Here is a 26,364-nt window from a genome sequence, read left to right on the forward strand (position 1 = left end):
TTGTGTCTGTGTTTGATCACCAAGAAAATCCTCCTGTGTCAAACTTCCTCCGACTCCCAACTTCAAAAAAAAAGAAAAAAAGACCCCAAATCAAAGAGCAAGAAAAAAATCCACCGCACAACCCTCAAAATAGCATAAAGAGAAATATGTATCAAAATATCATCAGTCATCTTTCTCCAAGAAACAAGTCCAAAAGAATCAGGAATGATTGTGTGTGTGTGTGTGTGTGTGTGTGTGTGTGTGTGTGTGTGTGTGTGTGTGTGTGTGTGTGTGTGTGTGTGTGTGGGAGGGGGAGGGGCGGCAGATGAAAGTGCAGATAAAATCACCTCCGTGGTATCAGTGCTGCAGGTAGGAGATCAATTAAAAGCAGGCTGAGAGTTCTGTGCCCTTATTCCAACAGCTTATTAGACCTAAATCTTCTAAAGCGGGGCATGAGTGTCCTTGCATGTCCCCACCCTCCTTTTCCTTTTTTCCCCTAACTTGATTTGATGTTATCATCACTGACTTGGAATAGAGCTAGCTTAATATTTGCGTAGCTCCTTATTCAACAGCAATTTGATCCTTGAGCTGGAGGTTGAGGCGCAATAATAATGCACCTCATTGTGTAAGCAGGTCTCAATAGGTGCTTTGTTGCTCAAAATCCTGACAACAATTTGGTTTCGGGGACAATGCCGTTCAGCTGGCCAATGTATTTTCAAGGGCACGGTGTTGATGGTGGTAGTCGAGGCCGGCTATTATTAGAGAGCAAGAAAAGGACCTCTGGAAAACAGTGGAGATGGCTTAATAATGGGTATCTGGGTTCCATTAGCCAGCCGTTATGATCATCCAAGGTTAGCTGAGGCTAATGATTTGCATATGAAAGACAGCTTTTTAATTGCAGCGGTCAGCACATACACTTACACCAACACATCGGTATGCATCTGATGTTCCAAAGTCCCACCTAGAAGATGTTTCACCTGTGTGTGTGCGTGTGTGTGTGTGTGTGTGTGTGTGTGTGTGTACACATCCCCCAAAAAGACTTCAAAACAAGAAAAAAGGAAAAACATGCAACAAAAATACCTTCGTCTCGAGGCTTGTTCATTGAAGATTCATCGTGTTTTTTTGTGAGCGGACCTAGGGTTAAGAAAAAAAGGGGGGAAAAAGAGAAAAGAGAAAATTTCAAAAAAGATTACTGGCAAAAACCGAAAAAAAGAATATCAAAAAAAGAAAAGAAGCAAGAGCAAAAAGGACAAATCAGCAAGAGTTCATGTTTGCTTATTGTGTGTGTGTGCGTGTGTGTTTTTCCTTTAAAAAGAGTACCAAAAACAAAAACAAAAGGCATCACAGACACAGATTTATCACAAGAAAAGACACAAGATCAAAGAAAACTGGTTCGGATTTCCTTTTCTCCCCCTGCAGAAGAAAATGCTGCCACTGTTTCTGGGCCCCTGGTTTCTCTCTCTCCTTTAAACCCTTTTTTTTGTTCCTGAGTCTAACTTGTATTGTTTTTGTTGGAAGCTGGGTGGGTGGAAGGGAAAGGAGGTGGAAGGTCGGGGTTGGGGTTGGAGGAAGAGGGGGGAAAAAGGGAATGTGGATTAATAAGACCTCGGTGGTTTGAAGAACAGGACCCAGCCCTTTCCTCCACGCAGAAAAAAAGAAGAAAACACCTACAGGACGGACGGCAGGTTTGGGTCCTGATGCTCAAACCTCAAAATGTTAACGCTGAGCATTTAAGCAGCGAGAGCACCCCGAAAATCTCCACGGGCTGCTGCACAACATTAGTCAATTAGAGCTTTTTAGAAAGACACACAAAGACACCTTTAATTAGACAGCAGGAGACAATGACCCTGGAATGTTAAAAGGCATGTTAAACATGTTTCAGATAAAACAGGGAACAGGTGCTTCAGCATTTTGGAGGGTTTTTGTGAGTGCATGTGTGTGTGTGTGTGAGCATTATTTAGTGGGTAAACCACAGCGTTATTCCCCAGGCGGGTAAATAATTACATAACACAACAGCAGTGTGTCAATTTGAAATGACAAGTAAGCGTGGTACTAATTGCGCAGAGGAAAGCAGGTAAAAGGTGAATGTAATTTGATCCCCATCTACCCACGGGCTGTTTTTTTTTTTTTTTTTTTGTAAATTAAATGAGCGGCAAAGAGAAATGCAAAAATGCAAGAAGATGGACAAAGAGAGAGATCTGCACAGGAAGAAATCAAAGAGAGAAAAAACAAACCCTTCTCATTCGTTGATGGAGCCTCACTGTCACATCAAGTCTTTTTCTTCATCAACACAAAGTGAGAACTTTACAAAAAACTACTCTGTAGATCACGTTGGCTTTATCCTCCACCCACCTGTCAGGTTTCTGAATGCTTCGGTCACGTCCAGCTCAGATCTCACAGGAAAAAAAAAAGGAAGACAAATGCTTTTTCTAGTTCCAGCAAATGCTACGTGTGCATATGGTTCGCCTCGTCTCTCAGAAGGTGAGCGTTTGTAAAAAATACTCTTCACCTCGGCGCTCAGAAAAGTAAGTACTACAGCAAGATACTCCCTCACCTTTCATCACTTTGGCTTTCATCTGATAAATCCAATTTTTGAACTTGAGGTTTGGCAGAGGACCTTTTTTTCTGAAGGATTTGTGGGGAAAAAAAGAACTTATATAACAACAACTTACTGAGAGTATCTGAAATTCATCAGGGGGGAAATATTGCCGGTGCACAAACTACAAGGTGAATGCTGAATGTCAATTATCTGCTAACAACCGGGCAGATATAAATGACTAAAGTCTAAGGAACACTTCACCTCCAAATAGGAGATTTCAAAATAAAAGTCTTTATGAAACTATTATAACAACTTTTAGAGCTGAGTAACATTATTTTTGAACTATGATGAAATCAGCGCCGGTTAAAAAAAGATATCCGGTCTTTAAGTCTGACATCATTAGCCGCTTCAGGTCCCAACGTCAAACGAACACTGTGGCATCACTGAGAGTTAAAAACGTATCTAAAACGTATCTAAATTCTTTCATCTGTAATAAAATGATCAGCGTTGCTGCTCTACCAGGTGTAACAGTTAACTTTAACATTTAACAGAGTTAGAAGCTAGCAGGGAGTTAGCTTGCTAGTTTCCACCTAAACACAATATTCCATGTTCTGACTGAGAGATTTCTGAAAAATTTTATACATGTAGCTCTGATGTCACTTTCGACATAAATGAAGAAAGAAAACTAAACAGCAGTGACGTTTGTAGGGTTACTGAAGTTGGGCTAGCTACACAGCTATGGTTAGCATAATATAAACACAGCGAAGCTGGAGGATGAACGCTAACTTTTTTCCACTTGATAAAAATTAACATGAGGGTTCCCGATGGTTAGGGACAAATGCAGGATGCTGCAAATGGATCAGACTTCAGTCAGGAGAATAACTGAGATCGTCCATCCACAATTCGAGGTTAGTCATTAATATGCTGCTGCATGGGTTGAGCTGTTGTTACATCGTAAGGTTTTAAAAGCTTTAAAATGAATAGTGGTAATAAAAACCAAGAGAGTCCGACAGTGATCACTGACTTTTTTAGGGGCTTGTTCAGATAAGTAGAATAAGATACAAAGCATTAAAACATGTTAAAAACACAATAAACAAGAAGTATTTTGGACCCAGAAGCAGGGTTCATTCGTCATCACTTAAAGACCAGATAGAGAGCAAGTTACAGCATTATAGGAAGGAATTATAAAAAGATAAAGAGCTCATCCTCCCTGTTATTATAAATATGTATTTAATATTTTTGATTTTTATACTCTAAAACTTGGCTGACTTGTGCTTCTTTAACCCTGTAAAGCCTGAACTGTTAAATAATTACCAGAAAATTCTATTTTTTTTAATATGGAGTGTGTTTTTTTGTAACTTCAGACAATAAAAAAATTAAATAACACTTTATATATGTGTGTTTTAATTTGTGTCACTTTTTAGTAGTTTGCTCACAGTAGCACTTTGTGTGTCTGAGAGTACACATCAGGTTTTTCAGGACAAGAAAAATCACACGGGAGATGTAGAAGTCTGAAAAACTCATGTATCAAATATGATTTGCGTTCCATTACAAGGTTAAAAGTGTTTCAATCTAGAATGTGTTACATTGCACCAGATTTATAGGCACAAGGTCAGGGGTGATGGTATACATCACAAGTGTCAAATTCAGTTTCAACAGCAGCTACGCTGGAGCAATCATATCAAGAGCTCAGTGCATACAGTTTAACATGCTTTCATTTTAATCTAGAAAGGATGTTTCTTAGAGCCTTTCCAGTTAAACGCCTCACAAAATACTCTATTAGTTTACAACAGCCCTGTTCACAGCCTCACCATGATAGTGCGGGGCAATTAATAAAACCAAATATAACCCGATTATAAAGCAATCAAATGAATCTTTATGTGCACATCTGTCTGCAAATCTTAGCAAGCCTGCTTCAAAGGCCTGAAAAAGACCAAGGCATCTCAATAGTTGTGTAAGAAATGTCATTTAAAACAAGAAGTCAGAGATCTTAGTTCATGGAATATACATGTCCACACGCTGTAGCTTTCTGCCATGAAATTGGTCACACAAAAATGACACTTGCCTTCACAGCTCCATCACTTTGAGACTTGGGCTCAAAGCACAGACTATTGTGCTGTAATTGCGCGTCTTTTATGTCTTTGACTTTGTGAAGCCTCTGTTCCTCGTCTATGGCTCCAAATCTTTACTAGTTTGTGGATTTCAAAGAGCACAATAACAATGCGAGTTATGTTGTTTGAGAACAGAAACTGTTTGCACCAACCCAACATCAGATTTTTGCTGTATTCTCTGTTAGCTGGCCATGAATCGCTGTGGAGACGGTTGTTGGTGTGTTGGTGTGCTAAAAGTGAAATGTGGGCCAGGTTCAAACTTACAAAGGGCCAGATCTGGCCCGTGGGTGTGGATCCTGACACATGATTTATAGAACTGTAACACAGAGACATGGATTTACAATCTGAGCGAGGTTAGGACAGAAGGATTCGTCATGTGGACAACATTATGCTTTTACGAAAGTTCATGAAAGTCCTCCAGCAGCTAATGCTGAGCTCATCTGACATATGAAGCCTTACAACCTCCACACTAGTGTAGTGCCATTCTACCACACAAAGTACAGTGGAGGTAGTATTTAAGACCGTAACACGTTCAAGTGAAACAGTGAACGTGTTACAGTTGCTGACTTTTTTGGACACAAACATGGAATTCCTTCTTAAACACAATTTAAGTACTTACATTTTAAAATACAAACTGCTTTCTTGTTTTGAGTAAATTATTAGAAAAGACCAACAAAAAGAGTTATGATGACTAATTTAATGGAAACTCGAAGACTGGTGACCTAAAATCAGAAGGTTATAAGTATTTAACTAGTATCTACCACATGGAAGCTGATTTTTCAAACATTTCCACTTATATTTAAAATCCTGAGGGTGAAACATCTTTTGTGGCATTTCCAAACTAAAAACAGATTTTGCTTATACAACAAAAAATCCTGGGAGCTCAGAGTCACCAGTTAGATCCTTGAGAATGGAAACTCTTTAGTGGAAACAACACCAGTGGAAACCTGAGTAAACTCCATCCTTTTGTTGAGACACGTGGATTTTTTTTTCCTTTAGTGAAACACATGAGAGTAAAAATAAGCCCCTGACTGACCACTTCATTGATCAAGTTCAATATTAGCTGTGGGCACAGAAAAATCAACCAATGTGATTGACGCACATCAAAACGACATCCCGAAAAGCTGTGAAAAAAGTTTAAATGCTGGACTGCTTATCAAAGAAACAGGAGCAAGCAGGGATTTTGGGGTTTGGTGGCTGGTGGGGCTGTGACAAAATGAGAAGTAAGTAAAATCAAGCAACCATTACCAGCAACATGCTGAGGAAAAGTGTAAAAGTGTAGCTTGATTGACATCTTTTCGCAATGAGTGGGCGAGGAGCTGAGCACTGAGAATCAAGCTATTGGTGGGAGAAATAACTGGTCTTCCTGACGTTTTAAGGCCTTTTTTTCCTCCCCACAATCAAAAGAACTGCAGTGATGGGCGTGTGAGCAATTTCCTGGAGAATCAAACCCTAACTCCATCAACCCCATTTACCCCCCGCATGCACTGACTGCACCTGTAGAGGCTAAAAATACCAGCACATGTCATTAAAGCACACCAAAAACAGACAGAAGGGATTAACACTGCACAGACTAGTTCAGCCCCAGGACTGAAACAAAGACATCTGCTAACTCTTAGAAATAAAAAAGCCTAATGAGGCTTTTGTGTACACTTTTCAGATATTAACATGTATTTTAATCAGGCATGCTACATAAAGCAGTGGCTAAGAATATTTCAGACCTCCAGTTGTTTACACCCTCTCTTTTTACACAGACCCATCCTTTTATCCTCCCCTCTTTCCTTCTTCCTCTGCTTGCGTTATTCTGTCTGGATCGTGGGTCGACCGCAGCTCGCTTTGAAGCCCGTTATGTAAGGTTTCAATTTGGCTCCACTTCTCCCGATGGCCAGACCTCTCCAAAACATGGAAGGTGCATGCAAAATGGACTGTTAGGACACACTGGCAATGGAGGATGTGAGGAGATGCTCACAGGTTCATGCACAAGGTGTGCACAGCAAAGAAGATGGGGGAAAAGCCAAAGGTGGTGGAAACGGTCCTTATTGTGTCTTGCATTGCTGAACATATTAAACTATATTATTTGTGCAGCTGTGTCTGACATTTAGAGAAACAACAGGTTAAACAGAGGATTTTGTTTGTCATTTATTGTCTTTCAGTGTGTTCAAAAAACATTTAAATCATTTGAAAGTTATAGCACACATAGACACGGTCAAGACTATCTGCTGAAGTTTGAATGGAGAATGTGTAACAAAGGTGATTTAAGTGACTTTGAAGGTGGTTGGTTGTTCGTACCAAACAAACTGGTCTATTTCAGAAACTGCTGATCTGCTGGTATTTTACCCCGAAAAACAAACAAGCAAAAAAACCTCACATATGACCAAGAGAAAATATCCAGTCAACAGCAGCTCTGTGGTAAAAAAAATATCTTGTTGATGCAAGACTACAGGAAAGCAACAGTAACTCAAATAATGACTTTTGCAGAAGAGCATCTCTGAACAACAACCTTAAAGCTAATGGGCTACAGCAGCAGAAAACCACACCAGGGCCTCTCGGATCAGCTAAAAACAGGAAACTAAGGCGAAATAGTAAATAAATATAAATAATATCTGTTTTTAAAGGGTCGATAGCTTTTGATGCAATTAAAAGTTTCACAAGCGTCATCTCTTTTTCTTTTTGCGCTTTTTCAAAAGGAACATAATTATTAATTAAGCTTTTCTTTTGGTTAAACTCCATCTGATGCAATGGGTAACAGAGATTGGATTTATTTTTTTAATAATGCTATATTTTGCCCTGTTTTGTACATTCATATCATTCTGTGTGTACCACACCAGTTGGTGTCATTATGCGATTTGACGCAGACTGAATTCCCAAACACCGGAGAGGCTTATTTCTTTGTGTTTATGGATATGAGTGAACGTGCGTAAAACTGTTTATGTGCCGCTGCGCGAGTAAGTACGTGTTGAGTAGCTCATTTAGGCAGTCCGGCGTGATCTACGAGGAAACGTTAGTGTGCCTGACAGCCTCTGAGTGAGCGGCGACTGTGCAAGAGATTACGCGTGTGTCTGTGTGAGACGGTCGTAAAGACGGGAAGATAGGATCCCACCATTGTCCTCGAGCTAAAGTATAGCAGCAGAAATGAAATGAATACCTCAATCGGATTTGTGAGCGAACAGGTTAGAGATGAGCAACGGGGACGGGTGAGAGTCGCTCACCCACATTCCCCTATTTTACACCTTGTAAGTCCATGTTGTGGTGTGAGTGCATGCGTGTGCAATAGAGCTGCACAATGGCAAGATGTACAGACAATCAAGCAGCCGGGCAGGCAGACATATAATGCTGCCATTTATCACGCAGCACAGCTCCCTGAGCCGCTAAACTCTGCATGCGTATGAGTAGCGTGTGGGCTGGTCGCACATGAATAGCTGTGACTACATTACAAAACAACTGTGAAGTCCATTTTCGGATGAATGGCAGTTAAAGTCGGAGCCACCGCGAGCTTGGCGGAGCTTCTGTCCTTTCAGGTGATGTTCAAAATTCACACATCAGAAATATTCCGAATGGATTTACACAGCCGTCATTAGTCACCCTGTCAAAAGTAGTTTTCCGGCACTCCCGCGTCATTAAGTCTCAATTCAGTTCTCTCAATTAAGTGAGGTGATTTGCATGACTGTTTATCAGACAACACCGGCGCGCGACGCAGAATTCAAAGACGTAGAGCGCTCGAACCAGAGGCACTGTGAAATCACACCGCTCTTTAATGTTGGAGGAGGGCAACAAAAATTAAAAATCGATTTAAAACTGGACGACACAGAACAGGACGGGTGCGACAAGGCCCTTTTCCAATCAGATGCTACAGTGATCTGGCTTTTTTTGATTGAGAAGAATAAAATAAGAGCTACTCTCTTTCTCTTATGTCTATCTCACTTAGCACACAGTAACCTTGCCTGTCGGAGTGTTAGGTGAATAATAGGCTTTGTGGGGGATTTTTAAACCAACGGAGAAAGATAGATGAGGCTGTCATGCTGCTGTCCCATGATGCTCAAGGCCACCAGAGGGAAAACCACAGCACACTAAATTTTAGCAGCATGTTGCGCCAGGGTTATGAAAGGTTATTATTTTTTCGTGAAGTTTCGGCTCTCACATGCCAAACTGTTTACGAGACATTTGTGCATTTTCCTAAGTTTTAAAAGCAAAACATGAAATAAAAATAAAGAAATAAATGGTAATAGAGATGAAGCTGCATGCATTATTAAAAAAATTGGTTACATCTCCATATTTTAGAAGTGCTTGATAACTTAGGGATTATGCTGCCCATCTCCTAATTTTGAACGTTCGAATTATTCATAAGACAAGTGCGCACTCAAGTTCTGCTTGCTCTCCATCCTTATTTTGAGCTATGAGAAGTAGATCTGTTGTGCTTGAGCTGGCTTGGGCAGGCTTTAATCTCATTCTGTATTCTTCTCAGGAGAGTATATGCACATAAAAAGAGGGTAAGAGATTTATGCGTGGAAGGTTCTGACAGCTTATTATTGTTTACATCTGTATACCACTTGGGTTGTTTCCGAGGCATCAACTGGTCAAAACTGACAGGAAAAAGTGGGACTGGGTGATGTGTTTTGAAATTCATGAATAAAAAGTGATTCATAAGGTGTTCAACGTTAATAAAAATCATTTAAAGTGCACCTAATGTGCTCATTTTATACTTGGACTCAGTTGGAGTAGCTCTGTATGATCCACTGTTCAAAATGATCCATCCTACACTGGGCCTCGGTCCAATCCCTCAGCTGTGTCTCAAGTAAGCTGCTTTAGCTACACCCACTTTAAGACCACATTTCTGTATTAAATATGGGCATCCACCACTGCAGCAGTACACACACTCATTTATTTCAACTACCCATTAATGCAAATATGTTGAGTTGCATGGCAGCGACTTAGTTCATTATTGTTCAACCAATTTGCTGAATTTTAAAAATGAGCATGAGAATGGGGGAAAAAAGGCGATTTGAGTGTATTTTAATGGGGCACCCTCCCCCTACCCTCGCCACCTCTTTGAGCTCTTCCAGAGAGACGCCAATGCATCCTCAAGTCAGCCAAGAGATAGAATCTCCAGCATGTCCTTGGTCTTCCCAGTTGGGTTCCTCTGAGTTGGGCATGCCCAGATAACCTCAAAAGGTGTCTGCGAGGTATCCTGGTCAGATGCCCAAACCAGCTCAATTGCCTCCTTTAAATTTGGAAGAGCTTTTCTCAAAGTCCCTCGCAGATTGGGTGAGCTCCTCACCATTCATGTGCAGGGTGTATCCTGCCTCTCTCTCCATGGATGAAGAGAATGGATGTAGAAACGTAAATAACGCGACTATATTCACACATCTGGAAACTCAAAGTGTAAGTGTCCTTCCAAATAGGTCTAATTAGTGTGAGTTAATGTACTTTACATTCATTACTAAGGTTGTATTCATCTTGAAATTACAACTTGCAGAATCTTATCAATGCACACTGTATACTCCACAATGACAAAGCAAAGCCCGCCTGCCAGGACTCTTTGTAAATTTACTGCTGCTGCTGATTTTATGGCTCCTTAAGTTATTACACTGATCTGACAATGTAGTACTCACTGCTTTGCTTACAGAAACCCAACTGTGGACATTTCTACAACAAAATCCATATTGTGATAAAGGTTTCAGCTGTGCTTCGGTACAAAACAAGACATATATCTCAGTATTTTCCATAAAAGGCAAAAAGTGAGATATCAAAGGGACTTTTATTTAACAGAGACCGAACAACACAAAATATTTAAAACTAGTTCTGCTAGGAGCTGCTGAAATTTGTAGCCATCTTGTTAAAGCCATGCAGTATGTTTCTTTTCAATAGTACCCATTTCACTGGGTAAACTGTTTGCTCTCAGTTGGGAATAGCGCCTTGTCCCCTAAGGAGGCAGGAGCACTGACCGGCACAGAAACCGAGGCCACGGATTGCTGTGATCACACTGAGCTGTGAAACTGATTTTAGTTTCCTAAAATAAATCGATATTGACTTAAGTGCATGTTAGATTTAGAACATTTTCACCTTTTACTTGCTGTCACACTGATAGGGAAATGAAGCCGTTACACTCCACCAGACTGCACTGAGGAAATCTGCAGTCTCGCCTTGCAAAATACAGGAGCTGTTCATGTACTGCTTGATTGGTTGGTTTGTGATAGCGTGTAACTTTGGACTTTAGGTGGAAAAAACACAAAGTAACCAATAGTTTTTTGTTGTTGTGACGTTGTGAAGAAAATAGTCACTATTTTTGAGTGTGGTTGTTTGAATGTAAGCTTTCTAAATATAAGATATCATAGACTTTTGGGCCTCCACTCTCTGCACGAGAGCTTTGAAATCGTGCAGAGGGAAAGCAGCGACAATATTGTCTCATTTTAATTCTCTCGAAGTTACATAAATATATTGTATATTTAAAAATCAATACAGCGTCCAATGTATGTAGTAGATAATCTATGTAGTAGATAATATGTCAGCTAATTAAGATGCAAAGTGAGAAATAACTGCGCCATAAAGCAGCCCATTATGAGTACACATGCTTCCGACTCAGAGTCATTTCATGGTAGCCATCATTCTTTCTGCCCCTCCTCCTTCCTTTTCTTTCTTTTTATACAATCTATCTTTTCCATCCTTCTATTTCTTTTCCCTTTTCTCCAATACCGTTCCCCCTCTCCTTCCTTTTTGTACACCATTTTTCTCTCGCTGTCAACTCTCTCTCCCCTTTCAGTCTCTCGGTGCCTCATTCTCAAGCTTCAGACTGAGAGCCTGAGAAATATCGATCCACCCTGGCTGAAGGGCCAGAATCGAGTGGGCAAAAAAAAAAGGAAAGAAAGAAAAAAGAAGGATGGAGAAGACATGGGAGAATGGGATGCTGACACAAGGTTTTCGCAATAATGCGTGTACGAGAGAGACAGGAAAGACGCAGTAAGACGAAGCTGAAAAATAAAAAGAGGAAGAGGCTGATATTTGGACAGGTATGGGGAAGTAAATGAGAAGAAAAGGTTGGGCGTGTGTGCATGTGTGGTTCAGGTGGGCATGTTATGAATGAGGGGAAAGGTGGAAAGCATGGCTGGAGGGTATTTGTAAAAGAGGTGGGAGTTAAAGGAAAAAAGTCAAGAAATGAGGCGAAGGAGCTGAGGAGGGAAGAGGAAGTCTAGGAGGAAAACAGGATTCTGAGAGGGGAAAAACAACTATGGATGAAGAGATGACAGTGAAAAGAGATAAAGAGATTATGTGAATCCGAGAGAACGCGAGGTAAACAGAGATGTAGGGAGTGGTGGAGGCAGATGGAGTGACATTTACGGAGTGGTGATGATCGCGTGGGCATGAAGGTTAAAGCCATTTTCTCCCCATGTAGCCAGGCGTGCACACACACACACACACTAGTAGGCTTATCTGTTCGTGCATTCATGCATTCACTACACTGACAAATGTGTTCTTTAGAGCTGAATCTGAATCACTACAGACCTCAAATTACAACAGTTCAGGGTTTTACAATGACCCGTCATCACAAAAAATGAAAGGAGGATTATCAGTAAAAAAGGATTACCATCAACCACGAGTGAGACATTCTGCTATTCTTAACCCACGCTGAACCTGAGTGAGGGGTCGTGCTGCTGCATTAACTTTTTATAAGGTGAACAAATAAAGAAAAAAATCGTTATATTGCTTCATATGTCACAGAGAACACACTGTGCAAACTCTGTTCACTGCACTCACATTTTAATGAAGAAACCTCCACAGCAGCCCCCTGTTTCTGCAGTGAAGTGTATGGCAATGTCCCTGTTACATTCAGAGCCCAACTCATGTGCGATTTTTAAGACCAATATCCATTTAAAAAAATCCTTTCATTTACTCGTTTTACCCGCTGCCCAAATGGAAAGTTGCAAAGCACCCTGAGCAAACCAAATAGCAACACTCATATTACCAGTCATTATCAATGCTAATACCAATAAACCACTAAAACACCAATAAATCAGTCACACTCCACCTATACTAAACAGAAAATTATATATTCAAAATTGTGATTAAAAAAGTAACAAGTTTTACGTTTCGTAATTATTAAGCGCTCAAAAAATGAAAGACTTTTGCCCATTTCCTTGTTACTCTTTGAGTTTACTAAAGTAGCTTCGAATGAGTTATATAACTGAACCGGGCCTTGGTGCGACTCCTCATTTCATCGACTGACTGCAGACTGAAAGATGAGCTTTTGGCTCATTTGCACATAAAGTGCTTAACAAATGCATTTGTCCACCTGTGATGAAAACAAGAAAGAAAAGAAATCTGTCAAAAACTTTATTCTCACATTTGAACTTTCAAGGACTAAAACTAACTTTCTGTTCAAGACTGCAAGTAAATAACTGTAATTAATTAATAAAAAATAAGCATAACAGTGATAATAATATTTTAGCATTAAAACCATAATTTTGTTTAAAGAGCTTGGGTATACAGATGGATTAACCATTACAGGAACAGTGATGATTCTGGTAATTACCAGTGCTGGTAACTGAGGGCAGCTGTGGCATAAACCTTTCACTGGGTGACGGACAAAAAAATTGGTACACACTGTATGCTGACTTTATTCATTCTAACTCTGGCCATAGTTAATAATCTAAAAGTAAAAGTATATAAAAGTAAAGTAAAAGTATATAAAAGTATCCTAATAAACTGGTGATCTCTCACCAGCTTCACAAAGCAGCGAGCTCATAACTGTTAAATGTAAATAACAGAAGCTGGGGAGCAAAGTGATATTAGGTCTAAAACACACGTCATCATTTCTAAGCTTTTCGCTGTAATTGAGGACCCCAGTGCCAGTGCAAACAATGGCTTCAGCAGGTAGCAACTCCAAACATTACACTGACGAGGCTTGCCAGCTCACCACTTCACCATTATTACTGTACCAAATATTGTGATTATATCCGATTACTACTGACTTATGGTCTGCCTTTCAAAAGAAGGCTATCCCATTGTTCTGAGTGCAATGAATCACAGCAAGATCGCAACAAGCAACGGCATTAGTTTGAAATCAATTTGTGCAGAAATGATAGATTTTTAAAAACACAAACTCTTCTTTTTCTGTGAAAGCAGTAGTTATAGAGGTCTGGAGTTCAGTTTTAACAAAATAATCACAATTTAAGACACACATACTACGATATTTCAAATTCCCAATTCGCACCTGTGCTTATCTAGTCAATTTCTACTCTTAATACTGCAGAGGTGATAAGATACTATAAAGACACAGACCCCATATCCCATAATGCCCTGCGTCTATTAGAAGAGCATCTTCTGTTCATCACTCCGCGTATAAGATAAGAGCTATGCTCAGAAAAGTTTGCTTTTTAACCATTTTGACATTTGCAGTTTTGTCAGCAGAGATGTGTGTGCTCTTTATTAGGCTAACCTTTGAAGAGCAACAAGTCTTTATGTTGTCTGACATATGGGGAAGGTGGAGGAGGTAACGGGGAAACAAGAAAAATATGGCGGGAGGCTGCTCTGTTGAGCTATTAAAAATGCCGACAGGCTCAGCTGCTCTGTTGCCATTTCATGTAGTATTTCATCTCAGAGGTAATCTCTGCGGTGTATTGTCTTCTGTTGCCTCTGTTCATGAAAAACACAAAGGCATCAATCTGTGTTTGTGTGTTTGAACAGTCATTCAACCCCTGGGCTATTTCTGCCCCAAACAAAGGCTTGTTGGTGATCTGTGCAATAACCTTCTAATATGGTCCAAGATCACTGTGGCTGTTTATCCATCTATGTGGGCTTTAAAGTCTTCTTTAGCACCAAAGCTGCTTCCACTGCATGATACACAGAAGCAGCCTGTTCTCCTAAAGAGACACCATGCAGACAAGAACTGAAGTGACTGTGACACCGAGTATGGACTCAAATAGTGTTTGGGACTACGCTCACTTTGTGCTTCTCTGTTTTTATATCGCTACACACTGAGAACAGAAAAACTGTCAAATAAATAAAATCACAGGTGAAAGACCAAAACAAGACCCAAAGAGAGATTTAACCACATCATTTGGCTAGATTTATATTTTACAAAGGCAACAGTTCAATCCATAGGATGCCTCAATAGGTACTGGATCACTAATCAAAATTCTGCCTCTGTAAAACTGCTTTAGACGATTAAATTATTCAATTAGAACAGACTTTTTCCTTTACTCACCTCACACTACAAAGACTGTCAGAGCCCCAGGAAGCTGCACTTGATATTTTTCGGGTTACTAAATGCTAAACACTTAAACTCATAACACTGCACAGAAATCCAGAACAAAATAATTTAAGAGAATAAACATTACTTCGCATGAAAGTTTAATCCATCTCTGGTTAGTAACCAAAACTTAACCCTTTAAGACCTAGCATAGAACCGAGTCCGCCAGAGCTTATATTATATTTTTACATGCTGTGGAGCCATTTTTGGGAGCATTTCAAATTGATATACATCAATACAACCATTATAGCCCAAATGTTAATAATATGTCTGCATTAAGTGCATAGTAATTACATAAATTGCAAAAAAAGTGCAATAAATTACAAAAAATGTAAAATCGTTTTTGTTTTTTTAACATATATTTCTAGTTAGAGAAATTTAAGAGGCTTATCCCTCAAAACTGTAAATACAAAAAAGTTGCACAAAATAGTTTCCCACCACAGGAAATTTATTTTAAGTGTCTTCATAGTTTTATTTTTGAAATACACCAATTTTTATATACTGCAGGAAAAACAAAAATAAATATTATACTACAAATTTGCAAAAGAAACAGCTTATGCATCAAAATAAACTATTTCCAGCAGTGCAATATGAGTCCTAAGCATCCCAGAAACGACACAGAAAGTCATAAAGTCAAACATAACTTTTAAAAACACAAGTATAGGCACATAAGGTCCTGATGGTAGAAAACTACATTTCCGCAAAATGACGTCACTTCCGGTTTCGGGCAGGACATGGCGGACATGTGATAGTTCGTGCTGATGGACGTAGGAAGTGTTACAAACAGCTGATCGGATCGGCAAAGCGTGTTTCTGGAATATTATGTTTTTGTTGCTGCAAGTGCTTTTTATGCAGTTTTTGCAAAGCTATATGTGGAAGGAAACCTGACTTAGGACAAGCTGATGGCATAAGATGTAAGTACAACTCCTCTGGTTTCATATGCAAAAATATTATTGCGCTAGTGTACGTAGTTGCAGTGCTACCCGGATTTAAAAATAGTTACGCAAAATGGAGTGTGCCCGCTCCGATCGGCTTTAAAGGGTTAACTGGAACTTGGTTGTATTGGCATGTAATCTGGTTACTTTTAGCTCCAAAAGGCAAACATGGCAGCAGCCAAAATCCAAAAGTTGAGGACCAACAGGTGACATCACTGAGGCTACATCCATGTATGTCCGTAGGTGAAGTTTCTGATTGATGCTAATATGTGTATTTATTTGATTTCAGTATTGTGTCTTCTCTAATGCTGTTTTCTGTGAGACAAGTTTACCGTTTCCTCCAATAGAAAAGCCAAATTTCTGACAATGAGAACACACATACAAACACATTTTCACATCTTAGTGAGGACATCGAATTGACGTAATGCATTCCCTTTCCCTAACTATAATCAATGGAAATGATTAGGGTTAGCATAAACCTAACTGTAACACTAAGCCCAAAACTACATTATGAGCCTCAAAAATGCCTTCAAATTCATCAGGACTGGCATTTGGTCCCCACAAGTGAATGTTGGACCCGCAGTGGTCTGCCCAGTAGCCCGCATAGCTCTGCATGTTGGCCTGCATTGACCACACATGAGCAGGCCCTAAACACCATGGAGATGCGCATGCTCCGAAGGTGTAGCCTTAATTAAGGAAAAGATGCTAGAGTCCCGCCTGAGGTGGTATGGACACGTGATTCGAAGCGATGAGAACTCTGTAGCAAAAACGACTATGAGGATCGACCCAGAAGGAAGCCGGCCTCAAAGCAGACCGAACAAACAGTGGATGGACAAAATCAAGGAAGACATTAAGGGTGTCAACGCATCACCTGAGGACGCCTTGGAGAAAACCAAATGGGAGAAACCTTTGCCGAAGACCAGACCCTGCACCAGCGGGAACAACGCCAGGATGAAAAAGAAGTGAATGTTGGACCCCACAAGTATAGTGGCATGCCAATTGGTCCTCACAAAGATGTTTAAATAAGCATACATGCACACACAGAGTCATGTTTTCGTATCCTTGTGGGGACATCTAATTGACATAATGCTTTCCCGAGCCACTTACTCCAAACCTAACCATCAAAAATAAATGCCTAACCTAAATGTAACCCTGACACTAAAAGCACAAAAATGCCTTCAAACTCCCCACAAGTGTAGTAGACTTTCAATGTTTGGTCCCACAAAGATATGTAGACATAGTACACATACACCCACAGAATTGCCCTCATACACCCAGCAGTGGCTGTTGCCTTACTGACTTATTCAGTATTTCCCTGACTTCACATCAATTGCGTTTAGTTGGGACCTCTTGTTGTTTCTAACTCTTCATCAGCCTCTGCCGCTCTTTCTCCTCATTTTTGTTTTTTCTCTAAATAATCAGCTATAGACTGCTTCATCTCTGAAACACGCTAACAGCTAAATGGATTGTTTCACGCGTCAGTGCATCAGTGCGCACGCATTGATAATGAAAGTGCCGGCAGAGTGAGTGAAGAGACAAAATGAGCCAGTGAAAAAGTAAAATTACTACTTTCAACCACAATGAGCAGTAGGTTCCTGCACTGGAGGAGCACCAAAGCAGGCACACACACAAATAAAACCTCATAAAATCATACCTTGCACACAAACGCACACACACAAGCTAATTTGAAAGGAAGAGAAAAGAAGAATATATACTCCTGAGCCTGTTGCTTCACATAGATCATTATTAGGCTCTAAATACAAACACATATTTATAAAACAAATACATCACTACACTACATTACAGTTTGCTAAAATTTGCTAACCATTAGCCACCATAAACCAGTGGTTGTAGCAGACGAAGTAAATCTGCAGCAGTAAAAGCCTCGCAGAAGTGGAATCAACAGAGGTCAACGTTTTATTTTCTGTAAATGATGGCGTACATTTAAAATGAAATTCTAAATAGTGACACACGATCCTACTTGATACATTCCACTAAATAAAAAAAACTTTAGGATGGAGACGGTCAGTGCACACAGCAATCTGGGCATGTCTTAATAAAAGAGCCTGAGTAACTTCTGCCGGCTGCTCTGAGAGCGATGACACAAAGCAGTGAAGCTGGTTTGGGGCAGACACTTTTTTATTTTCCACCATCTAAATCCATCTCAGCGCTCGGTCCTCTCAGTGCAGCCTTGTAAGAGCTTATTCCACCGCGGGCTGCAGCACTGGGACATTACTAACCAGTGAGCAGATGAGGCACAGCTCCTAATGCTGACAGAGTGGACCCCTGACGGAGTACTGAGATGGAGCAAAGGGAGTAATTTGGGTCAAAAGGCCAGGAGGGAGACAAAGATGCAGAAACATGCTTATATACATACTTTTATACCTTTTGTGTCTTCCTTTGGCTTTTCAGCCTCTCTCCTTATGTTTGTCAGTTGTGCATATTCCATTGAAGGAAAAGTCCACTCTTAAATAACCCTGCTAAGTCTGAATAATGAAACCATCTGAGATTTTCCATTAATATTAATTTAGCTCAGTAAGGTCTTCTAAAATGGGAGTAAAATCCTATTAAACTTGAGCGCAAAACTAAAGGAGACGTCTGGGAAATAAGACAGAGCTGACAGCAGTGGTAGAACATGTTATTTTAATGCTTTTGGACAGTTCAATTGCCATCTCTTTTTCAAGCCACCTTATCTCCCCAAGCTACATCATACATACAACCCAACAGTGTAATGTGTTTTGTCAGGTAGAGACTAAACCCGTAGCAGCATCATTTACTGTAAAAATCAGGTGGGGAACAGCTCTGTTAGCTTTAAAAAGGTATTTGATTAGATCCATAAAAAAAAGAAGAAAAACTTTGATAAGAAATTAAAAGTTTAGCACTTCATGGAAAAAAATACCTCATAGAATCACTTGTGTTTCCATTAGTTATTAAAGTTTTTCTGCTTAAATTTAAAGCTAAATGTAGGAATCAACATCACCTACACGTAGACCCATGCTCTATCTGTGATTAGCTTGACTTTCTTGCATCATGCAGAATGTTTCAACAGTTAGTTCATTCATATGTTATGGTGATGCTCAAGACTTTAAATTGATTTGCATGTAACTGAGTGAAATAAATATCTTATCGCCAAGCAAAACAAGATTTAGCACTTGGTTGAGAAAGCCTTGTTGGCAAGCACAGTGGTAAGGCATTTGTAGTTAGTGTTGTAGTCAGTCACCAAGGTAGCATACATCTCAGGAAGGATTTTGGCAAACTCCCTGCACAGATTTTCTGTAGGTTAAAGGTCTGGAGACTGGCTGGACCACTCTGGACCTTATTGTGCTTCTTCTTTAGCCACTCCTTTGTTGCCTTAGTGGTATGTTTTGGGTCTCTGTCATCCTGAAAGACCCATCCAGGACCCATCTTCAGTGTTCTGGTTGAGGGAAGTAGATTATAGTCTAATATTTTAGGATACATGAACAAATGCCCTGTGCCCAAAGCAGGGGAAGGTGTTGTTTTGGTCATACTCAGCATTTCTCTGCCTCCTGGCTGGGTTTGTAGGGGACCAAATACTTATCTGACTCAGTGACATAAAACTTTAACAATTTTATGATCCTTTTTTATGTAATGCGTCTCACTGTATCTGTCTTTTTTGTCTCTTTTCATTAAAATTAAACTATCATAAAAAATTGAGACTGCTCATTTGTAAGTGAGCAAACTTACAAATTCAAAAGAGGATCAAATAAATATTTCCCCCACAGTAAGTAGAGAGGTTGGACTAAAGCTTGCAACTACTAATACAGGTGAAATAACAATAATATAACACAGTATTCATGGCTGAGGATGACTGTAATTCATACTAGTTTGAATTGTGATGATATAGAAAACTCCTGTGACATGAATAGTATGATAGATGAGCATAAACTCTGAATAGCAAAAACGTTCCTTTGTTTTGGTTGTAAGAGCAGATGGTTACTTACTTGAAAGCTCACTTGTAAGCATTATGTGAGGTGAATTTCCATAAAGCCTGATGGAAGGAAGAAGCAGAGTGTCTTCAAACTGTGATCAGTTACAGTTTCTGTGACGCTGTCCGTGGTGCTGAAATTTGCACCGCTATGAGTGTGCGGCACGTGCTGCTGGTAAAAAGCCTCCCAGACGGCCAAACTGGCGTCACTGTGCGTAACGGCAGTGAGCTGCTGGTTAGTGACAACTGAATGTACGCTGTTTCTTAATTTCATTACAGAACAAATTGAGGACAGAGCCAAAAGCCGCACGTGATCTCGCAAAAACACAACACTGCAGAAGAGTGTTGACAGTGATATAAAACAGAAAGTGTCCCAAGACTGAAAACTGCATAATGCAATAACAAATACAAGCTGTTAGTTTAATACACCACCACATTCTGATGATATGATATTAAATGTGCCGTTGTGTCCTAATGCTAGCTTACATGGTGTGGGTACAGTTCTTCTAATCTGTTTTAACTTATCAAAGAATCCAAACTGTGAATCTGTGAATATATAAATAGTTCATTTTTTTGTTATTTTACAGTAACCACGTGATTCCGCCTGCATGCTATATGACACGCCACACTGTACATCTGTGCACGTCAGCATCTGTGTGCCTACGCATGAGTGCTTTAGTCCAGGTGTTTGAGCCGCACTGAGAACAGAACTGATTTTTCATCTCCAACAAACAGCGTCTCCCTGACTTGAGCAGCGTCTCCTGCTAACCCGTGATGAATTGGGTTGCATGTGATTCATTGACTTTCTCCTGTGTGAGGATATCAACGGACTTGTTCCTCCAGAGGAGGAGGCCTTACCTCTGGATAACCTCCTGCTCTCTGTATCTATTCCTTCCTTTTTTAAATCTTCTTTTCCTCTCTACCCTTACCATTCAGTGTTGTGGGAGGCACTGTTAGCAGTGGGATCTGGCATAGGAAGCTGTGTGTGTGTGCGTCTGTGTTTGTATCTGTGTGCGAGTGTGTGTGTAGGAGGGGTAATTTGCATTCACTGCCACAGGCGACCTCAGCTTCAGAAGCCCTGAAGAGATGGCCCTTTGAGCTGCACTGAAAGAGACGACGGGTGTGTGTGTGTGTGTGTGTGTGTGTGTGTGTGTGTGTGTGTGTGTGTGTGTGTGTGCGTGTGTGTGTGTGAGTCTGTGTGAGTGTTTGTGAGTGTGTAAGCAAAAAGGAGAGAGAGAGAGAGGAGCGGATAGGAGGGAGCAACATACCTCTTAGTGCACAGTGAGCAGTGTGACTAAATGTGTATATGCACCAACAAGTCTATGACTGTGTGTGTGTCTGTTTGCATACATGTGCATCTTCAGTAGCTAAGCCTTGAGGCAAACTGCAGCCATTATTAATCCTCAGACAGCTGAATTCTTCTTCTTGCTGTATGCCTCACAGGTTGCTGGGCTCTTTGATCTTCCTATATCTTCTTTTCTCAAGGTTACTTTATTAACACTTGCAGTGCGCTTTCAGTCTGAGAACACGATCTGTTTCTAATTTCCAGGGACACCTAAAACAGAGGTAGATCAGATCTGTGCTCAGCCTGAATAAGGTTTTATCATGATTCGCTTCCATTACAAGTAAAAACACAGTAAACATCAAGCACAAGGGGATCAAATCGACTAATTATAACCAGAAAGTTTGGGATCAGTTTCACTCGTTTCTGTGCTGCCATTCAATAAAATCCTTCAGCAGGACACTACTCCTCTTCTATACTCTGAGCTTATCTCTGTTTCACAGCGTTGCTGAGTAATTTCCCAACACTGTTGGTCTCATCAACATCATGGTAACAGGGCAGCTAACCGTGCTGCCCCGAAATGCCTGACTCAGCTGCTCAAAATGTGAACGATATCAATAAACCGGAGGATTAATTATAAAAGGCAAATATACTGCGAAGTGTGTGGCGATTTATGACTGTTCTCTCCTGCTATACGTTACACAAAATCTGAGCTGTGTTGAGGCTGTGCCAGAAAAACACAGCTTCAGAATCCTAACAGTATAAAGTGGCTTACTCATGGCGTTATCCCAGAGATACAAAGCTGTGGATATGTTCGCATGCACGCAGGATTTTTTTACCATTTGCTTGGTTTAAGTTTAATATTTACTTGTGTTCCAGTTTTCATCAACCAGTATCTGACGTTTTAGTAGCCAGACGCTTATCGTGACACAAAATGAAAACAGGATGAAGTGAGAAGCACTTCATAAAAAGACTTTAAATGTACACGCTTCTTCTCTGGAAGTATTTTTGTTCCTGCTTTGTGACATTTTAACAAGCTAAGAAAAGTAATCAGTTGCTCCTCCAGCGAGTCTTCCTTCCTGCGGATGAATTCTAACCCCGCTGTGTTCGACTGCAGCACGAGAGGGCAATCCTTGTTTTCCTCTGTAGCCTCAATGAGATCAGCACAGTTCTCCTCCGGCTGCAAGTTGTGCTTTACAGAGGAACGCTGGCTATTGACATCAGCTGCTGAATACATCTCAGGCAACAGCGACTATAAGGTGGGAGAGGCCCACAGCTACCCTGCTAGCAGTGACTGCACAAAATAGACTGGGACCATGGACCATGGACACAAGCAAATGCATTATGGGTTTTCCTAGACAGATAATATACTAGGAAGGTAGGAAGTGAGGAACTAGGAAGCTATTAATAAAGTGGCCTGGTAAAATAATATTTAAATAAAAAGGAGGTATCATTACATGTGGCTTTAAAACAAGCAGCTTTAAAACAATGCATTACCAACACGAGGTTACTTTTTTGTTTCTTTTAAAAAATAAATAATTAAAAATAATAAAAGATAAAAACATTTTTTGAACAGGTGGACATTTTTCACTTTGAAGAAGCGCCACTGGAAGGAACAGCTTATCGAGTATTTGGGGGTTTTAAACCTACAAAAGGCACACATGTGGGAGCGAGCGTGTTATCACAGGGAATGTCTAATTGATAAGACACGGAATATTAGACTTCATCAAATCACATTAAATGCACTCCATCAATCCCCGAGTTAACTCAGATGATATCCCAGATTGTGCTGGAGCGCTGCTACAGAAGCCAAGCCAAAAGAACATGGATAGTCAAAGCCCGAGAGCTTAATATTTAAGTACTGTTGTAAAGTCAATTCACTCTCCTGCGGCTAAAAAGATCATTTAAATGGACTGTCTACTGCTAAATCCTATTTCTGCCTTCATTGCTCATCCAAAGCATATGGTGATGACTGGGAAGCTGTGAGAAATGCAAGGAGGATGTGGGGGGGCTGAAGAGAGAGAGCGAGGAAGGAGGGAAGGCAGCAGGGAGGTAAAATGGTGGGAATGTGAAGTGAAAAGAGGAACGATGTAGTAATGCTGGGAGAGGACAGGAGAGGAGGGCAACCATAATGACAGAAAAACAGCAAGATGGAGGAAGGACAGGAGAGTCGATCAAATCAATGACCCACACGAATGCAACAAAACATTTAAAAACACACAGCAGATTGTTGGGATCATGTGAAGTGCATGAACATGCATACACAGCACAAACATCCATGCACACATTCCCTTTCATTCTCTCTCTATTACAAGCTATAAATAGCAGGAACTGAGCTGCTGCTAATTCCTTCATTCAGAGCCGAGCAGAAAGGCAAAATGCATGCAGTCTTTGATGCACACTCTGACAGGAAGACACAGGAACTAGTAGACGGTTGCCAAGACAATCCCTCCATCCCCTCCTTCGCCTCTATTCCTTCCTTCACATGACTTCAATCTAAAGTCTGTACTCCTTGAATCGCTCTCCTTCCCTGTTTCTCACCCTCTCTTCATTCCGGCGTCCCTCGCTAACTACACCATTACTCCTCAGCTTACTCAAGAGGCTTACCGAAATGGAGGGAGGTGTGTTTGTTCAAAATCATGAAGCACAAGGGAGTTTCACTGCTTTAACCCAGGACTGAAAAACAGGAAGCCAAACTGCAGGTCTTCAGCTGGCTACTTCAAGACTGCTCTAAAAATCAGTCAATCTCAAAGATTCTCAATAATTTTACAGCAGAAATAAACAAAAAAAAACAAACACACAAAGTGAATTGACACTTCAGTTTCTCCAGTAAGTAAAGTAAATGGGTTTAGCTTGTTTTGTTTTTTATGTTAATTAAAAATAACAGTGGCTTGAAATAGCTTCACCTTTCAAACAAAGCTAGCTAGCTAGCACTAATTAGCTAATTAGTGCTAGCTAATGGTGGAGACCTTTATTCAAAACACCAAGATAGCCATGGCCAAAAGACAAACGTTTAAACCTCAAAACATGTGCCCACAAACTAGTGGGTGAGGCCACTCTGGCTACTGCCATCTTTTACACAGTCAAAACTGGAATTATTAGCTTATCTTGCTAATTAGCCTACCAGCTACACCAGCAGTGAAGAAAGCCTAATGTGCTAGACGCCAAAGAGTTCCTTTAACAAAATATAAAAGGTGGACTAGCAGTACGTTAATAACTATATTAAATTGTCATCTTTATTGAGGTTTTTAATAACATTAGCAGCTCTCACCTGCTTTGCACTAAATTTAACAAAAGCAAGTGGACAGTGCAATAAACCCGAGTCAAATATGAATAACTGTATGTTCACTTGTGACAATTATAACAACTGAAGCGCTCAACGTTTTGTTTTGGTTTTTTATCCAAAGAGCAAACTAAGTGAATATTAGCTTAAATGGCTAGCTGCAGCTAATAAAAGGTTCTTACAGACTTCATCTTCTATATTTAACAGTTCTCCTCCAATTTATGTTTTTTATTAACTTCAGAACCATTTTAGTTATTGATCAATATTATGATGTGGTAAATAAACACGTTACAGTAATGAAATCCCTACTTTTAATGAACTGCAGGTGACACTGCCTTTGCTTTCGCTAAAAGTTTGCTCAGTGTGGCCATAGCATGCTAAGAAAAGCTTAGTATTTTTAACTGTTTTTGTATTTTAAATCAACTTTGTGATATAACACCTTGTAATATATGACGCTGTCAAACTGTTTTTTTTTTAACACCAGAAAAAATCAACAAGTGGTGGGCAGAAATTTGATAAATGTACACTACACATTCAAATAAATTCATGTCTGCTGAGCTGCCAACTGCATCGACTTACTGAAGTAAAATTTTAGACTTTGATTTCAAACTTTTTCAAACCACAACCAATTATGGTACTGGACTGCATCCCACACACAAGGTGCAGTTTTACAGATAATATACTACCCAACTGCAGCCCACACGATTTGAAAGTAACAATCCATCACATAAAACCCAGTGAAAAGATGATACTTTTTTGACAGACCCTCTCTGTTTCCGGCAGACGCTCCTTTCTTTTCTCATGCTTTTCCCACCAACTCTACACTTTTTCTGTGCAGATTTGTCTTGTAAGATATGTTAGCCTAAGTAGTTCTGGACACATTTCTAATAACCTTTCCTCTCTTTCAACAGTCCATCAAACCCACAAGCTACACCAGCTTAGCAGTCAGCAATTTAAAAATCTGCTCCTCTTCCTCTCAGCTCATGTCACATAAAGTACTTGACAGTGTAGCAAAGAGTGATGTTACCGTCTTCAGATTTTTGCAAATATCAAAAATGAGACAACCCTTAGCCCTCCGCGGAGATCGTTTGCGGTTTCTTTGCTGACAAGTTGATGCTTTTTGTCATGTAAATGTCAATTATTTCATAAGCTCCCACATTAAAATCAAAATTAAAAACCTAGGCATATAACCAGAGGTACTACATCAAAGGAATCTAGAGTTCATCTTGTAGTATAGAAAATGTTTTTGCCGCTCATCTGAGAGTTTTTATCACTTCCTAAGGGTAAATGTAATCTGATTATTCTGGCTTAACGTCAAGTCAGATACATGTCACACATTACGGTTTACTCCTGCCAATCTCTTTAAGCCCCGCTTCTGTACTTTAACTCAACAGTTAGAAATATAAACGTTCCTGACTTATATGCCTACTTTTTAGCATCTGCATTCGCAGCATTATCACCCTACAACTCTGCACCCTATATCCACCTCCTGACTGTCAATACACATACAGGCAGGCAACACAACACATACACAAGAGTGACTTCACAAATATAACTTTTTAATCCAATTGTGAGACCAGATTTGGAACTTGAGGAACTAGTCTTCAGATTTTTCAACAACCAGCCGTGTGGTCCTGTGTGTTTTGCGATCCTACATGGATGATGGGAACAGTTGAAAGGCAGCGACTGACCCAGGCTGATTCTTTTGCCCTCGCCACCTAAGTGTAAGATACAGCCTTTGACCGAGCAGACCATTCGTTGTCTGCACCACCGTGCCTCAGGACAGAGAACAGAGCAGAGGGGAGCAGACTGAGCGGGAGAACGGGAAGGTGAAACATGAGAGGAGGCAAAAAAGAAAAAAGCAAAGATGTCAGATTTGGTTTGTAAGGGCTGGACCACAGGCTGGATGAGGCCTTCTGTTCTAACCTCCATCTTTGACAATACAACAACCACCTCAAGATGCCTGGCTTAAAATCTAACTCTGCTCTCATTGTGTCCTTGTCTTTTTATTTAAGCCTCTGGTTTGTCTTTCGGTTCTGGCAAGCG

General features: G+C 40.3%; 1 protein-coding gene across 3 annotated transcripts in view; it reads right to left on the reverse strand.

The window, feature by feature from the left end:
• The window catches only part of nlgn2a (neuroligin 2a), a 243,817-nt gene that overhangs the window by 118,359 nt on the left and 99,094 nt on the right, over positions 1 to 26,364 (reverse strand). For 2 of the 3 annotated variants that reach the window (XM_076881938.1, XM_076881937.1), the window contains one exon: positions 1,060 to 1,113. The exons of the other annotated variant lie outside the window; for it this stretch is intronic. In XM_076881938.1, coding sequence (XP_076738053.1) covers positions 1,060 to 1,113 — 54 coding nt within the window. The remainder of the gene's footprint in view (positions 1 to 1,059; positions 1,114 to 26,364) is intronic. 3 annotated transcript variants of the gene reach the window in all.

The sequence above is a fragment of the Maylandia zebra genome, linkage group LG3, assembly GCF_041146795.1.
Source record: "Maylandia zebra isolate NMK-2024a linkage group LG3, Mzebra_GT3a, whole genome shotgun sequence".
NCBI lineage: Eukaryota > Metazoa > Chordata > Actinopteri > Cichliformes > Cichlidae > Maylandia > Maylandia zebra.